Source organism: Sus scrofa, chromosome 17, assembly GCF_054392235.1.
Source record: "Sus scrofa isolate SSC_HxYL_T2T_F1_AM1 chromosome 17, Sscrofa_HxYL_maternal_Yorkshire_Landrace_v2.0, whole genome shotgun sequence".
Lineage (NCBI taxonomy): Eukaryota > Metazoa > Chordata > Mammalia > Artiodactyla > Suidae > Sus > Sus scrofa.
This window is the reverse complement of record NC_139399.1, coordinates 56275479-56291540: the sequence shown is the minus strand read 5'-3', so window position 1 is coordinate 56291540 and position 16062 is coordinate 56275479. Positions and strand designations below refer to the sequence as shown.

General features: G+C 51.3%; 1 protein-coding gene across 17 annotated transcripts in view; it reads left to right on the top strand.

The window, feature by feature from the left end:
* The window catches only part of ELMO2 (engulfment and cell motility 2), a 40968-nt gene that overhangs the window by 18731 nt on the left and 6175 nt on the right, over positions 1-16062 (top strand). For 7 of the 17 annotated variants that reach the window (XM_021078300.2, XM_021078301.2, XM_021078303.2 and 4 more), the window contains 11 exons: positions 1220-1319; positions 2322-2473; positions 4836-4914; positions 8015-8065; positions 11898-12020; positions 12316-12450; positions 13048-13152; positions 13238-13346; positions 14032-14168; positions 15522-15685; positions 15784-15896. In XM_021078300.2, coding sequence (XP_020933959.1) covers positions 1220-1319; positions 2322-2473; positions 4836-4914; positions 8015-8065; positions 11898-12020; positions 12316-12450; positions 13048-13152; positions 13238-13346; positions 14032-14168; positions 15522-15685; positions 15784-15896 — 1268 coding nt within the window. Of the gene's footprint in view, positions 1-1219; positions 1320-2321; positions 2474-4835; positions 4915-6062; positions 6099-8014; positions 8066-11897; positions 12021-12315; positions 12451-12847; positions 12932-13047; positions 13153-13237; positions 13347-14031; positions 14169-15521; positions 15686-15783; positions 15897-16062 lie in introns of all 17 variants that reach the window. The other 10 variants (XM_085004075.1, XM_085004076.1, XM_085004080.1 and 7 more) reach the window with 3 other exon arrangements.

Below are 16062 nucleotides of genomic sequence, written 5' to 3'. Positions count from 1 at the left end.
CTGTCCGTGATCAACTAGAGCAGTTGTCTGTCTGTCCTTAACCACACCCCTGCCTCCCCCTCCCAGGCACCCCCAGCTCTGTACACAGACTCCTGGGCACACAGACACACTCCCCCTGCCCACCTGCCGTCTCCCTACCGTCATCTTCACGGGCGGGGGATCCAGAGCTTTGCTGAGCACCGTCAACATCTTGGTAATGCTCCAGCACCAAGGTGAACGTGTGCTGTTATCCGCAGTGAATAAACAGATGTTTAGTTTGTCTTCTAAGCTCATGGAACCTAAGCTGGCAGAGAAGGGGTCAGAAATTTTTCAGCCAATGAATGATCTATTGAAATCTTTAGCCAAACCAAGTGACTAATCTTGGGTATTAAGGCTTGGATTTTCCAGCTGCACTGAAATCTTGAAGCCTTTGGCTGCCACCAGCACTGACCCAGGAATTCTGCTGTCTCCCAAGAGTGCAGGATTAGACTGACTTTCATTTCCTCCTCTTTAAAATGGGGGTGACACTAACCTTGTGGAACTGTCGTGGGGAGTATGGTTCATGAGAATAGGTCCGAACATGCTTTGTAGATGGCAATACCACTTGTAAATTACAGAGCACTGTACAGATGTGTAACAGACAAAATGTATAAAGAGGAGAGACAAAGGGGAGAAGACATTTTAATCCTTGTTCTCTGTCAGCACTCTGGTAAGGGTTTCACATGCATTGTCATTTTGCCCTCATCACAACCCAGTGAGGTTAAGGCTGCAAGATGAACTCAGTTTTCCAGAGAAAGAAACAGAAGTTTGAAAAGATGCAATGTGCACAGGCAGTTGAGCACATGTCCCAAGTCTGCCCTCTGCGGCCCCTGGGCCTTAAAGTGAACCTGGAACATAAGCTCCCCCAGGTGCCCCCACCAAGTGTCGGAGTTTGACAGAGATCTGCTATCTTTTTTGTTCTTGGGAAACGGATAGGCGACTGTTTCCCTGAGATGCTGCAGTGCGGAGAAGGAAAGCCTAATCACCCGGCAGCCTTTTGTCAGTGACAGATCCCGGGGCGGGGGGGGGGGGGGGGAATCTGCTCCACACCTGGCGTAGGTGTGCACAGGGGCCGTCACAGCGGCCTCCGCTGATTCTCACAGGGTGCTTGCACTGAAATCCCTTCCTGTTGTGGCTGCCACGCTTGTGTTCCCAGGTTCTGAATCTTTGTATTGTTTTGTGTGTGTGTCGCACGTCTCAGCTACAGTGAGATGCTGGCATTCACCCTGACTGCCTTCTTAGAACTCATGGACCATGGCATTGTCTCCTGGGACATGGTTTCAATCACCTTCATTAAGCAGGTGAGGCCTCCAACAGTCTGTCTTTGTTTCCTCCCTGGTCGCCAGTTGTTCTGTAGGTTTGAGGGGAGATGCAGCCAACACGGCTGTTCCAGTGAGGGCTGACATTCTGTCCCCAAGGCCAGATTTTTCATCTTCAGGCCCTGGCCTTCCTGTGGCTCCTGGAAGATGTACTTGGTTCTGCTCACAGGGCTCCCGGAGCTCAGTATGACCAAAGTGGAACTGGACTGTCAGTGAGACCTGGGATGGTGGCTGCCAGCCAGCCAGTACATCCCTGTGTCTTCCGACCTGCTTCCTGAGTCCTCCCTCCTCTTAGGATTAAAAAAAGAGAAATGTTCGTTTTATTAGCCTTATATTTACTGGTCTGTCTTCTGTTTACAAATCTGCAAGGTAGCCTGTTCAATTATCAGACTGAACTTGGTGGGAACAGATACTTCCAGCGTTGTCCTCCTTTCTTCTATAAGAAGGGGCAGTGTCCACTCAGACAGCCGGACTAAAACCAAGGGATGATATGACCTGCTGACCTAGAATTGCACCTGTCTTTGGCCTGGGATATTGAGACGTGCCCGATGCTGGAGATATTTAGGCAAAAGTGAAATGGTCCTGTATCAAGGATAGTAATAATGGGGCTTGAGAAAGGGATTAGAGAACAAGACGTTGAGGTCCTTGCTGCATCTCCGAGTCTCTGCATGTATGTGGAGAGCAAATGAGATCCCAGCATCAGGAAGATCTGCCTTTTACACGCAGCGTTTTCACACCTGAACCCTTATTTTGAAAACAAAGGATTAAGCCCTTAGGTTTAAGGAAACACAGTTGATTGGACACCGTATCTGGGGGCTCCCTGGCACATCGGCCAGTGTAGCACATACCATTGTCCACCTGAGGACACCTGTCCAAATGGGGGCAGCACGCCTAAGAGGAGAGCTTGGGCGGGTATCTAAAAGCTAAGCCTTCAGCTCTCTCGGGCCCTGAGCTTCCTCACTGACCTGCCCTCTCTGGCTTTAGATCGCAGGGTACGTGAGCCAGCCCATGGTGGATGTGTCAATCCTGCAGAGGTCCCTGGCCATCCTGGAGAGCATGGTCTTGAACAGCCAGAGTCTGTACCAGAAGATCGCTGAGGAGATCACCGTGGGGCAGCTCATCTCTCATCTCCAGGTGTAAGTAGAGGCCCTGCCCAGCCTCCCTTCCCCACCTGGTCTCTTCTCCCCTCTCACCTCTGCTCAAGCCTTCCGTCCTCCGTCTGCTTTGCTGTATTCCCCGATGCTGGTCTGCTCGTTCATTCGCTCATCACCTCGTCCACAACTGCCGGCGTTCCTCCCGTAGTTGAGACCCGTTCATGCCATGTTCCTGCTTCAAACCCTCTGTATCTCTCCTTGCCTCTTAGGACTCAGTGGTGTTTCTCCCAGGCTTCCTCTACACCGTGGCCCCAGGCAGAATTAGATGCTTTCTTCTCCATGGGTCAAATTGTCTCTGTCCCTGTGAGAATTATATTTATATAAAATACTATACTTTTATTATCTGTCTCCTGATTTAAACTTTGAGCTCTCTGGGAACAGGGACCAGTCATTTTTGTATCCCTTGCTTTGTTTAAGTTGAAGCTCAACTAGTATTTGCTGAATGAACTCTTGCTGAACTAAAGTTTGCTCTTGGAGGGGGCAGCAAGAAGTATCGTCTAACGCGTGAGTTCAAGTCCAGGTATCCGTTCAAATCCAGGCTCCCCCGGGTCTTGGCCTTCAGCAAGTTACCTGCTCTCTTCTGACCTCAGTTTCCTCATCTCCAGTCTGGGGTTAATCCTCCCAGCCTCCCAGACTTGGGAGGCTCAACGGAGATCAAAGGTCTAGCGTGGTGGCCAGCACAGGATAGGTATTCCATAAATTCAGGAGATTTGGGGTGGGGGCGTTGTTTTGTTTTTTGCTTTTGTTTGTTCTTTAAGAAGCTTTTTACCTCCTCAAACATTTTACCAGATAGTGAACAAAAGCCGAAGACAGACGATCCCTTAGGAGCCCTGTTCCTCTGTTCTCCATTCTTTTTACTTCACACTCAACCACTGCGCACCATTCAAGAGGACTAGACTTCCCCAAACAAAGGTGGTGATGCTGCTGATTCCCTTCTGACTCTTGCTCCCTTACAGCCTGTGGGACGTTGACAGAAGAACACCCTGCTGGTTCCCGGGGAAGCCAGAGCTCCCAGGCGTGCTGGTTTATGGCAGCTCTGTGCTCAGCCTGCCCCTTCCCATGAGTCCAAGTAAAAAGAAAGCACAAGGAGATTTGCAGCTCTGATTTCTCCTTGTCTCTCCTCTAAGGAATTCTTCAGCCTCTGCTTTCATACCCCAAAAGCCCCAAAGGTTGGCGGAAGCGAGGGGGACATTACCAACTCAGATGAAGAGCTCTGCTTTTCCTGACCTCAGATTGACCTCTGTTTCTTTGTTTCAGTTACCTCCCTAGGGCTGATGGAGGATCGAGGCGTTTCTCAGGGGTCAGTCTGAATGCTTTCAGCCCACTACTGTCCCGAGAAACTATGTCCTCTGCTGCTGGGCTGAGGGACACTTAGTGTCCTCCGTTAGACTTCCACGATGCCCCCACCCAACCAGGAAGCCCAGCAGCCCCTCTGGAAAGAGAGCCACAGAGTGCACCCACCACGGGGCAGGTGGAAACCCTTGTCAAGGGTTTCCAGAGAAGGGTTGTAGTTACTGTGTTTACTTAAAGTAAGTTCGTAGTTGAAGACTTTGAAAATACAGAAAAGCACAAAAAGTAAGTCACTTGCCCATTATCCCCCCTCCAGACATAACCACTGTTCACATGAAACTGATTATCCCGCTGGTCTTTTTTTCTACGCATGTTTTTAACAAAGTTGGAATCTTCCTACACAAATGGTGCGTGCCTTGGCTTTTTTACAGAATCATAGATCTTGAACATACCCCATGTCAAAGAATCTTCTCAAAAGGTCGTTCTAATTTTTTTGGCACTCCAGAAATTCCTTTGAAAAATCAATAACAGCTATGGACTCTTAACCTCCCTGGAAAAAATATATAGTCAACCAGCTACATGGACTAATTGCTGCACTATTTTTAGGGTTCACAGACACTCTAAAGCCATCTCTGATCCCAAGTGAAGAACCTTTATGCTAAAACATGGTTTTTAATGACTGCTTTGGAGTTGCTACTGTGAACATTGGGATTATTTACCAAATGTAACTCTTTTTTTAAAGAGTACTTCAGTGAAACATCTTACCAGTAATGCTGGCACAGCTCTCTGATGACTGTCTTTGGAATAAATTCCTGTTTATTTGGATATATAAATTATATATATATATTTAAAATTTATAAATTCCTTCGGATAAATTCCTGTTAGTGGAATTGCTGGGACAGGACATCTGCCCACTTTTTTTAAGGCTTTTGAGCCTTCACCTCCGCTTATGATTTGATTACAGTCTATGAATGATTGTTTTAAACCATCTCTAAGGGTCGTCTTGCTGGCCTGTCTTCTAATTTCCCTCTGCCTTCTTTCTCCATTGACACAGCTCCAACCAGGAGATTCAGACCTACGCCATTGCACTGATTAACGCACTTTTTCTGAAGGCTCCTGAGGACAAGAGACAGGTCTGTGTCTGCCTTTTCAAGCTTTTTATCTGGGCTTTTCCGAGAGAAAACTTCTCACCCACCTAGTCATTTTCCAAGAGTCTTTCCTCCTGTCCCTCTGTGGCCAGAGCCCGTCAGAGGGGCTTTGCTAAGGACGACCCAGGGGAGACCTAGGAGGAAAACCAGCTGGGTCTTAGGTCAGAGCAGGGGGCCTGCAAACTTTTTCCTCTCGAGGGCAAATAAATAAAATATTTTTCTTCTGGTGGCCTTTATGGTCTCTGCGGCAACTATTTAACCTTGTGACTGTAGCCAAAGGTAGCCCCTGACAAGAGGCAGACAGGTGGGAGGGGCTGTCTTTCCATAGACCTTCCAGACACAAATAGGCGACAGGCCTCACTTGGCCCTAGTGTGACAATCCCTGGGCTAGAGGATCAAGGAGCAGGGACAGGAGATCCCCTGAGTCCAAGGAGATAAAAACAAAATGTGATCTTTGCTTAAGGAAGCAGGAGGGGAGGGGCTTAGCTCGAAGTTTCAAGTATGAAGAGCCTCTGAACCAGGTTCTAAACGTCTTTCTCCCCTAGCTGTGTGACATGATGCAAGTCACCCGACATCTCTGAACCCCTGTTGCCTCACCTCTAGTATGGGTGCAACAACGTCTGCCCGTTTATTTCATAAGGATGTCATATCCCTACTTTACGAGTGAGGAAACCAGGAGTCCGCTGGGCAGTAGAGTCAGCAGGGCCCTAAGAGGCCAGGGCCCTGAGGCCGAGAGAATACTTTTCCTGCCACTGCTGGGCAAGTACTTTAGCCTCCCTGGGTCTCCATTTCTCTTTCTGTTAAATGAAAAGACCAGATTAAAAGATCTCTAAGGGCCCTTCCAACCCTACCATCCTAGATTTCTCTGGTAAAAGCCCAAGGGATGTACGAAAGAAAGACTGTGATCCTCTGTCAGTACCGTGGGCTCAGTGAGTTGTGGTTCCTGTGATCATGTACCAAGTTCTTGGTAGACTCTGGTGGGAGGACCAGGAGCATCTGTGGTTCTGTCTGTCCTTGTCCTTCTTGGATGGCTTGCTCTGATAATCTCTCCCTTCCTAGTCCTGTTTTGAATGTAAGCCGAAAGCTCATTCTTCCATCTGCTTCTCTCTGTGCTTTTTGCTTTCTGCCGGCAGGACAAGCACCTTAATCCTCTAGACCTGCCTGTCACTGTAAGTAGCGTTGCCGTGTGGAGAGGGGCCCCGCGCTCTCCCAGGTGGGGAGGTCAAAGCTGGGCAGGAATCTCACGATCTAATCTAGTTGTTCAGGGAACTTGAAGACACAGGAAGAGGTTGTGTGCTGTAAATCTTGTTTGTCAGGACACTCAGAGGAGCACTGCAGATCAGGGTCACACAAAGGATTAAGGGAATGGCGCCCCAGGGAGTGTGGCCCAGTCTCTCCTCTGTAACCTGCCCTCACGTGGCGCTGTGCCTCCGCCAGGGAAGATGAGATTCAGAAACAGCCTGTGACTTTCATCTAGATGAGAGCAGGTGCATTGCCTTCCAGCTTGCTATAGCCAAGAGTGAAGGTAAATCCATGCCCTTTTGGATGCTTATTAGTCTGTAGGAATTGGAAAGGTTTTCGACAGTTGACTGAAGGGAATTCGGATGCTTGTTTCTTGGTTCGAGGGAGCTCAGAGAGGTCAGCTTGGCCGGGTGCTTCCCTGGCACCACAGAGAAGCCTTTGCTCAAAGGCCTTTATGTTCGGCAGCAGACCGCTGTCAGTTACCCTCTTGGTAAGTGTCTATAGCAAGATTTAATCTCGAACCGGCCTCCCATAGCTGCTAAAGTAGTTTCTAGTCTACCTTTTCCTGCCAGCCAGTGTGTGCTCAGGGGATGCGAAGTAAAACTTCATGTTTCTGGCAGTGTCAGCCATTTGGAATATGGCTAGAAATCTAGAAGCGAGAGAAAAAGGCCTTCCAGCTCTGAGAAAAATGCTGGGGCTCACAGATACTGCTCCAGAGGAGGGGTGTGACAGCTCCCTCAGGCCCTTTGATTTAGAATTATCTATAAAATTAAATTAAGGCAGCAGTTTAGAAAGTGAAGTCATACTAATTAACATTATAAAAAGTGATGGCTGACATTGGAAGGAGGAGACAGAAGAATTATGAAAAGCTGTCAGAAAAATAAAAAGCATTGTAATCTGGGACCATTTTGTTTAGGGGAAAACAGCTTCCCCTCCCAGGAGCTCCTTAGGGTATTGCAGTGTCACAGCACAGAACAATAACCAATGTGGGGTTTTTGATGAAGCCAAGTCCTCAGCACTGATTAAATTATAATCATGGTTATCCCTTCAGAAATAAAGAAGTGTATATATTTTTAGAAGATTTGCATAAGAATGATCAAAATAATGGTTCTGAGAGGACCCTTAAGGCTTCATTCCCTGGAAGATTTGCTTAACTTGGGCTACTTTATTTCTGAGTGTGCTAAATAAATAAAGTGTTACTGTCAAAACCGGATCAAATATAATAAAAACAGTGACCCTATTATGAAAAATTACCCCAAAGCACCCAACACATTGTTCTCTAAACCGGCCAGAAGTGAGTCATGGAGCACTTGCTGTTTCGGCGTGTCCTGCCCCAGCTCTGTGTGCTGGCGTGTTGCTGGGGGGCTGGAGGGGGATGCTGGGGCCCAGGCTCTTTCCTCTGTTAGGAGTCAGGGTTTCATTAGAGTCCCTTTCAGCCTTGGCAGTGGTTCCGGTCTGGGACAGTGCATGTGGCTTGGGACCATCATGCTGCTCTGTGCCCTGTGCTCATTGTCCATCGCCCGGCATCCTTGTAACACAGTTGTCTTGTCCTGAAGCAGTTTTTGTCCCTCTCTGAAGATGACTCAGTCGATTGTGCCATTGGGAAAGGAAGCCCTGTTTGCGTTAATTTGTACTCGTGAAAAAAAATGTGCGGGAACTTTGTTCAGCGTGTAAGGTGCATATTTGATAGTCCGTGAACTTCTTTCCATTTGTCCACTTTTCATGTGAAAGGAAAAAATGTTCAGGGAAAAAGCTCCAGCGCCATGACGTCACCTTCCTCTTGACAGTTGTCGCAGCTGCGTGCCTGCCGCCTTGTCTCACGTTCCCTTCTTCTTCTCAATAGGATATGGCCAACGCATTTGCACAGAAGCACCTTCGGTCCATAATCCTCAATGTGAGTTCCCAGAGAAAGCTATGTTTTTACTATTAGCAGCAATTATTACTATTGTTATGGTTGTATTATTATTACTGAAGTTACTGTGGAGTGGGATGGACACTCAGAGGGAACTTACCAGTAGGTACTAAATACTTTCTAAGCTGGAGAGCCTGTTTTGTGATCCTCTGTAAGTCAAGCTGTCTCTAGGAGGCCGTCCCACCAGCAGTTGCAGAGCCTCTAAGAAGGTGCTTAACCTGCTGTACCGTTCGCTGCCCCACAACTCCAAAAGTTTTATCCAGAGGGCATGTGCTACAACAGGCACAGAAGAGGAATTCATTCAGCTGACACCAGTCGGAAGCCTGGGCTGTGTGGGGCCTGGGAGGTTTCAGAGGCAGAGCAGTCAGTCCTGCTGGAAGGAGAGATGTCGGGAGGCTTTAGAGGCGTGCCTTCAGACGAGGCTGAGGATAAGCAAGCAGACCAGTCAGGAAAGGGATTCCTCCAAGACTGTGACTGGGTAGAAGGCGGGCGAGGATCTGTGACGAGGCTGGAGAGGTGGCAAAGAGCAGATCAAGCCGGGCCTCAGTCTTTTTCCCAAAAGCCGTTGAGGGGCTCTCAGAGGATTGTGAGATAACCACACTGGCATTCAGAAAGATCCCACTACAAGACCTGTGTGTTTCAGGGGGTGGGGTGAGGCGAGCAGAGCCAGCTCTGGTGGGGAAGGGGAGGCGTTTGAAGGGAGGTCTCAGTCCCTGTTCCACCTGGGATGCGAGGGGGGGAGAGGAAGGGGGGTCGAGGAGAGCCAGGGAGCTAGGTTATAGGAGGCCTTCTTATCAGTTATCAAAACAAGATAAAACTGGGAGATCAGAGTGAAGGCAATGAAATGAGAAATCAGGAGTCAAGAGTGGAAGGCTTCGCAACTCTGAACGTGAACTTTGGAGTCAGCAGCCCCTGCTCTGCAGGTAACCAATCTTTGATCTTGAGCAACTCACTTAACTTCTGTGGGCTTCGATTTGATCATCTGGATGTGCGGACCAAACGAGCTAATATATATACAGGGCTTAGCAGAGTACCTGGCACTTGGTGAGCACTCTGCTCACATGGGCGCTTCCTTCACCGTGAAAGCGATACAAAGCTGGTAGAGTTCAAGGAGCAACCATGAGCACTTGCGAAGCAGAGCGACCAGCTGCTCTAAACGTGCAAAGCCCGTCAGACTTCACCTCGCAGACCTAGCACCTGCCCTCAGGCCATCTCCCAGGCCATCTCCCAGCCGGCAGGAGGGATCTGACCTGTCACACAGGCCCCCACATTCTTGTCCACATGCCAAGTGGGCTGTCCTGCACGTGTGGGAGTGAGGAAGAAACTTTAATGAATTTCAAGGCTTATTACTTACCCGAATGGGGTTAGAAGTTAAACTCTAACTTTCTGGGCCAAGCTGGTGAACAAGCAAAGGTTCCGTCCACTGTAGAAGGCAGTTAGGACTCAGCACTGAGACAGTCTGCTAGCGAACGGTTAATGCATGCTCACGAAATTCCGGGGATTTAACACGATTGAGCCAGAGCGCGGAGACGTCAAGATACGTGACAGTCAAATAAGACTTGATCAGACTGGAGCTGTACTTCTTCAAGCCATCGATGGCTAGAGTAATCACCCCCCACCCCGCGATGACATCTCTAAGTGTGCAAAAGGGGGGTTAAAGTGAATGAAAACCAATATCCCATTCATTTTAACCTCTCTTCAGAGTGGTTTTATGAATCATGGAGCGAGATGGGGAGGAAGGAGGAGGGATGGACAGACAGGGGGGAATCAGAATGGCAGAGGGAGGGACACAGAAAGGAAGAGGCTCAGAGTGAGGCACAGGAGGTGGCGGAAGTAGCCGAGGCAGGACAAAGAGCCTGGGCAGTGAGAGGGTGGGGTGGGGAGGAGGATGAGCAGAGCAGACTGGGAGAAGTAAGCTTGGGAGACAGAGGGACACATACAAAGCTGAGAAGAGAGAGAGCTCATGCTGGAGAGAGGGCGAGGGCTGGGGGTGTGGGTGGGGAGGTGAGGGCGCGGCATGCATGCCACGGGGCGATCAGGAGCAGCGCTGGCCAGTGGAACTTGTGGAGGTGTGTCCAGAGTGGTAGCCCAAGCCACGAGTGACTGTCGAGCCCTTGAAATGTGTCTAGGGCACCTGGGGAACTGAGTTTGTAATTCTTTAAAATTTCAGTTTACATACCATCTGTGGCTTGTGGCTGCTGTATGGGGCCGTGCAGATCTAGAGCAAGAAAGAGGCAGAGAAGGGAAGAGCTCTCTGGAGTTGCATGGTCGGGAGAGGCAGTTTAGAGCACCACCATCCAATGGAAATACAACGTGAGCCACTCGTTCCACTGCACATGTTCTAGAAGCAGTATTAAAAAAGGAATGGGGGAATTAATCTTGATGATATAGTTCATTTAAGCCAGTACATCTAAAATACTATGATATCAACATGTAATCAACAGAGAAATTATTAATGAGGTATTTTACCCTTTCTCTGTTTGTACTAAGGTTCTGATAGCCAGTATGCATTTACAGCTACAGCACATCTCACTTTGGGCCCGCCACACTGCAGGTGTGTGCACCGGCCCCATGTGGCTAGTGGCTACCAAACGAGACTGCACAGGCCTCAAGAGGTTGATCTGGAACCAGAGCAAGCTCTAGAGAGAGCTGATCTCAAGTTAGAAGGCTCTGGAGTCCTGCTGTCCAGGAGAACTTCCTGTGAGAATGGAAATGTTCCACATCCCCTCTAGCATGCGCAGTGGCCACTAGCCACCGAGCTTGCCGCCCTCAGTGTGGCCAGTGTGCCTGAGGACCTGCAGCTTTACTTGAATTAGTTTTAACTGACTTCGATGCATGTGGCCACATATGGCTCGTGGCTGCCGTATTGGACAGCACGGCTCTAGAGACAGAGCTAGACTGGGTAGGAACCCAAAGGTGGTGCATGTGAGAAACTGGGCAAGAGTCTCACTTGGACAAGGAGAGGCCAAGAATGACAGGATTTGAGATGGTGGGTGAGACAGAGGGTATGAGGAATTCAAGGTAGCAGGCAGCAAAGAGCAGGAGGCTACCGTGGTCATGGGAATAGGCCCAGAGAGAGAGACGGGAAGGGAACCCGTGCTGGTCAGATGGAGGGACAGATGGGGGACTGGCAGGCAGAACAGGACAGAGATGGAGCATGAGAGGAGGAGAAGGACCCCTCAAGGTGGGTGGGCATCAGGGAGGAGGGAAGGGGGGCAGGACAGAGTCAGAGGAGAGAGCGGGACAAGGGGACACCGGATGGGGGACAGACACAGTGAGCGGAGGGAAGGGCAGGAGACCAGTGTGAGGGGGATGAGGGGGTCGGACAGGGAGCGGCAGATGCCCCCCTTTGAGTAGGTGTCCGGAGGTCATTTAAGAGAGTGATCTTTTCCAAACCTCTCCTTGGTGGGGCCGTCCAAAACAGTTTCTAAGGGAGAAGAAAAGAATCGTACTGTCCAGCTCCACAAGCAGATCCTCCACGCACACTGTTGTCCGGGCGGTTGGCATGAGGTCCAGCCACTGACCTCCCACGTCATAATCTTAACAGGGCAGCCTCCACCCCACTCCACTTCCCTGCCCAGGGGGGTGCAAGAAAAAAAGACGCTGCCCTTTGGGCCGGCAGTGAATCATCTCCGCCTAAATCAGGCCCATTCGTGTTCTGTCGCCTTCTAGAACATAAAGTCCCTTGTGGGGGAGGAAAGCCCTACCTCTTGCCCAGCAGACCTTCTTCCTCACTGCATGGATGTGACTCTTCAGTAGGCGAAAGTCAGTCCAACCCACCCCCACCCCCGCTCCCTGCCTTGGCTTTTTCCAGCATGTGATCCGAGGGAACCGCCCAATCAAAACCGAGATGGCCCATCAGCTGTATGTCCTGCAAGTCCTGACCTTTAACCTTCTGGAAGAAAGGATGATGACCAAGATGGACCCCAACGACCAGGTAGGCTCTCAGCAGGACAGAGCTTTCCTGGCTCGCATTGTGTGCGCTGCACTTTATGTCTTGAGCACCCGCTGTGTGCCAGGAACCCTGCGGGTTGTGTCTGCTCTGTGCCTCATCGTGATCCCTTCCTGCTGGGAGACTCTCTGGGCCAAGCCCATCTCTGTCCAGCTAAGGTAGAGGCGACTCCTCAGAGTCGATCAGGACCAGAGTTCTGCAGGGAAAGCCCGACCCGCTCTGCTTTCCTTGCTCCTCTTGGTTAGCTGACTCACCTGCTGACTGTCTGTTCACCTCCCAGGCTCAGAGAGACATCATATTTGAACTGAGGAGGATTGCATTTGATGCGGAGTCTGACCCTAGCAACGTCCCCGGGAGTGGGACTGAAAAACGCAAAGCCATGTACACCAAGGACTACAAGATGCTGGGATTTACCGTGAGTTCCCCAGAGCCCAGACACTGGTGTCTACCTTCCCCCCGATGGGAAGCAGGGGCCCACCCAGACAGGAGCCCACCCAGACAGCGCCCTGACAGCTCTCCCTCAGCATCACGGTGGTCCTGGAACAGATGACCCTAGAGGCTGGAGGGGCCTTGACACTTGGCTTGCCCTGGCTGTGGCAGGTTCACCAGGTTATGTGCAACTCTGGACCCTATGAAACACTCACCTGTAGGAGGGCCCGGCAGGGGGGGTCGGCCAATGGGTGGAGAGGGGGCCTCTCCCCAGAGCAGCTATGTTCTTTGAAAAGCTGGAGGGGGTATTTTGTGATAGGCTATAGCTTGAGGATGGGTTCATTCATTTAAGTACATATTGGCCCCTACTCCGTGCCCAGCAGCACTGTATGCACTGGGGATACAAGACGGGCAGCCGCAGTCCAGTGGCCGCAGTAGAGGTGGGCACGAGACAAGAGCTATGACAGGCAAGTGTGAGGTGCTAGTGGCATGTGGCAGAGGGGCAATCGGGCTTCCCCTCAGCTGAAACCGAATATGGGAAGGCTACTGAGTCTCAGATCTTTATTTGTCTTTATTTCTCCAGAACCACATCAACCCAGCAATGGACTTTACCCAGACTCCTCCTGGCATGCTGGCCTTGGACAACATGCTGTACTTGGCCAAAGTCCATCAGGACACGTACATCCGGGTAAAGGTTGGGGACCAGCCCCCTCCATGCGGATGCCACATCGCCTGCCTCCCTCCCTAACCCTCCTTCTCTCTTCCCCCGACAGATCGTATTGGAGAACAGCAGCCGAGAAGACAAACACGAGTGCCCCTTTGGCCGCAGTGCCATCGAGCTCACCAAAATGCTCTGTGAAATCCTACAGGTTGGGGAACTGCGTAAGTCTGTGCAGCGCCGCCTCCCCCTTCAGCCGTTCCTTGTACTCAGAAACCTGGTGATAGAGTCAGGTGTCTGTGGGACTGCACAGCCTTATTTTGCTTTTGCTTCTTCTTTTATTTTTGTCTTTTTTAGGGCCGCACTTGTGGCATATGCAGGTTCCCAGGCTAGGGGTCGAATCGGATCTGTAGCTGCCGGCCTACACCACAGCCACAGCAACATCAGATCTGAGCCTCGTCTGCGACCTACAGCACAGCTCACGGCAATGCCGGATCATTAACCAACTGAACGAGGCCAGGGATCGAACCTGCATCCTCATGGATGCCAGTCAGATTGTTTCTGCTGAGCCACGACAGGAACTTGCCGCCCCGCCCCTGCCTTTTTTTTTAAACCACTGAGTGAGATGTAATCCATCTTTGCCTTGTTTATGGGCGTCATGGCTGGGGCTTGTTTGAGCTGGTGATTTGAGCATGTCCAGTAGCTGCGCTGCCATCCACTCACTCCTGTGTTAAGGGCCAGCTGAGCCCGTTTGTACCCAGATTGAGCCAGATCGAGAGAAAGCGCCTGGAGCAGAAGGCTAAGGAGGTGGAGGCGGGCCCATCACACCCTCACCAGGCCCGGCCCGCAGTCTGGTTTAGCTCCCCTGGACCTCGGTGCGGAGGATCCCAGGTTTCTCTTCTTCCACAGCAAACGAAGGCCGCAACGACTACCACCCGATGTTCTTCACCCATGACCGAGCCTTCGAGGAGCTGTTTGGAATCTGCATCCAGCTGTTGAACAAGACCTGGAAGGAGATGAGGGCCACAGCCGAGGACTTCAACAAGGTCCGTGTGGCAGAGCTCTGAGGCCCAGGGCTGAGCCGTCCCAGCGCAGCCCGTGACAGGAGGCCAGAGCCTGAGGAAATCCCTGAGCTGGAAGCCCATGGGGTTCTGCGACTCTGTGTCACAAGACAAAGGCATTGAGAGCCTCAGCCCCTCAGTAGCCCTGAGCATGTGTCTCCCCCGTAGTGCCCTGGGCCCTCGTTGGCCCAGTGGACCCGTCCGAGCCCCTCCCATCTTCCTGTTGGACAGGAGAATAGTGTAGCAGTGAAAGCTCTGGTTTACTGATCACTGGCACGTGGTGGTCTTGGCGCCAGGTCGTCGTCACCCAACCTTCCCATCTTCCCTGTTGGGTCCCCCTGGGGCTCCTTCCAGCAAGGTAGTCTCATAAGCTGCCCCAAGGCAAGAATTTAGTGTCTGTGTCTTCAGATCTATGTGGCCACAGCTCTGGGGTTGTGATCAGATCGGGATTCCTGAACCGCTGTGTTGAGCAGGGGTCGGGGGCTGAAGCTCCGGGTTCTCATACCACCCAGCCTTGCTCCCAGTGTTGCTGCATGCTCCTCTGCAGGCAGAGCTGCAGTTTTGTCAGCTGAGATCAAGGAGCAGAGAGCGTGATATGCATGCTGGGGCATCTACAGCAGTCATCCCCCGATGCTTTCCGGACAGCACTGCGAGCCCCCGAGAGCTGCTGATCTGGGACTTGGCTCTTTTGAAGCTGCTCATCTCGTTGCAAACAATTCGTAAAATATAAAGAGAAACAAAGCTATCTGTAATTCCTCTACCCAGCAACCACAACCATTTTTATGTGTTTCCCTCTAGTCTTTGTTTTTTCCTATAGATTTTTCCTTCATTGGTGGAGCACTGACCGGATGTGCAGGTGGAGTCCTGCTTCTTCCTTTAGCTGTGGTTGTTTAAGGGAGTCACACGTACCGTGAACACTGCGCTGTGCCGCTCCAGCGTGCCAGGCGTTGTGTGTCCACATAGCATCTCAGTCCTCACGGCGGGCTCTGTCAGATGTGTCTTCCTTTGTCTCTCTTTCAAGATGAGTAGGTGGGGCCTGAGGATGTTAAGTGACTCACTCAAGGGACAGAGTAAGGCACAGAGGGTATGAACCCATTTATCTCTGGCCCCAGCAGCCTACACTCATTCCACCATACCGGTGACAATTGAAATATGTGAGAAATAAAGCCTTTGTCACTATCTGGCATCGTTTGTCCTAGGTATCTGCCCAGGAAGGCATGCCTGAGAGAGTCCAAGCTCTTACACACCCAGTGGGTGCCTACCCTGCCCAGGCCCCGGGGGCGCACAGAGCCTGGTGCCCGTTCACCGGAGCAGGGCCGCCTTCTTGTCTCCTCTCAGGTTATGCAGGTAGTCCGAGAGCAGATCACCCGAGCCTTGCCCTCCAAACCCAACTCGTTGGACCAGTTTAAGAGCAAACTGCGGAGCCTGAGCTACTCTGAGATTCTGCGCCTGCGCCAGTCAGAGAGGATGAGTCAGGATGACTTCCAGTCCCCGCCAATTGTGTAAGTCCAGGCCAGGGCAGGGGGCAGCCCCAGCTCTGCCTCCCTTCAGAAGCTCTGCTGTCCCCTGACCTTCTTACTCCGGCGCATGTCCGCCCCAGGGAGCTCAGGGAGAAGATCCAGCCCGAGATCCTTGAGCTGATCAAGCAGCAGCGCCTGAACCGGCTCTGTGAGGGCAGCAGCTTCCGAAAGATTGGGAATCGCCGAAGGCAAGGTGAGACCGGGGCCTGGGCGCTGGGCTCTCTGTCCTTACTGCCCGGAGCAGCTGCACAGTCCCTGCAGGAAGCAGCCTGGGATCAAGTCGTCTTCTTGCCCCTCGTGTGCCCAGGCTTGTCCCAGAACTGTCCTTGCTTACCTGCCTGGCCCCCCTTGTGTTCCAG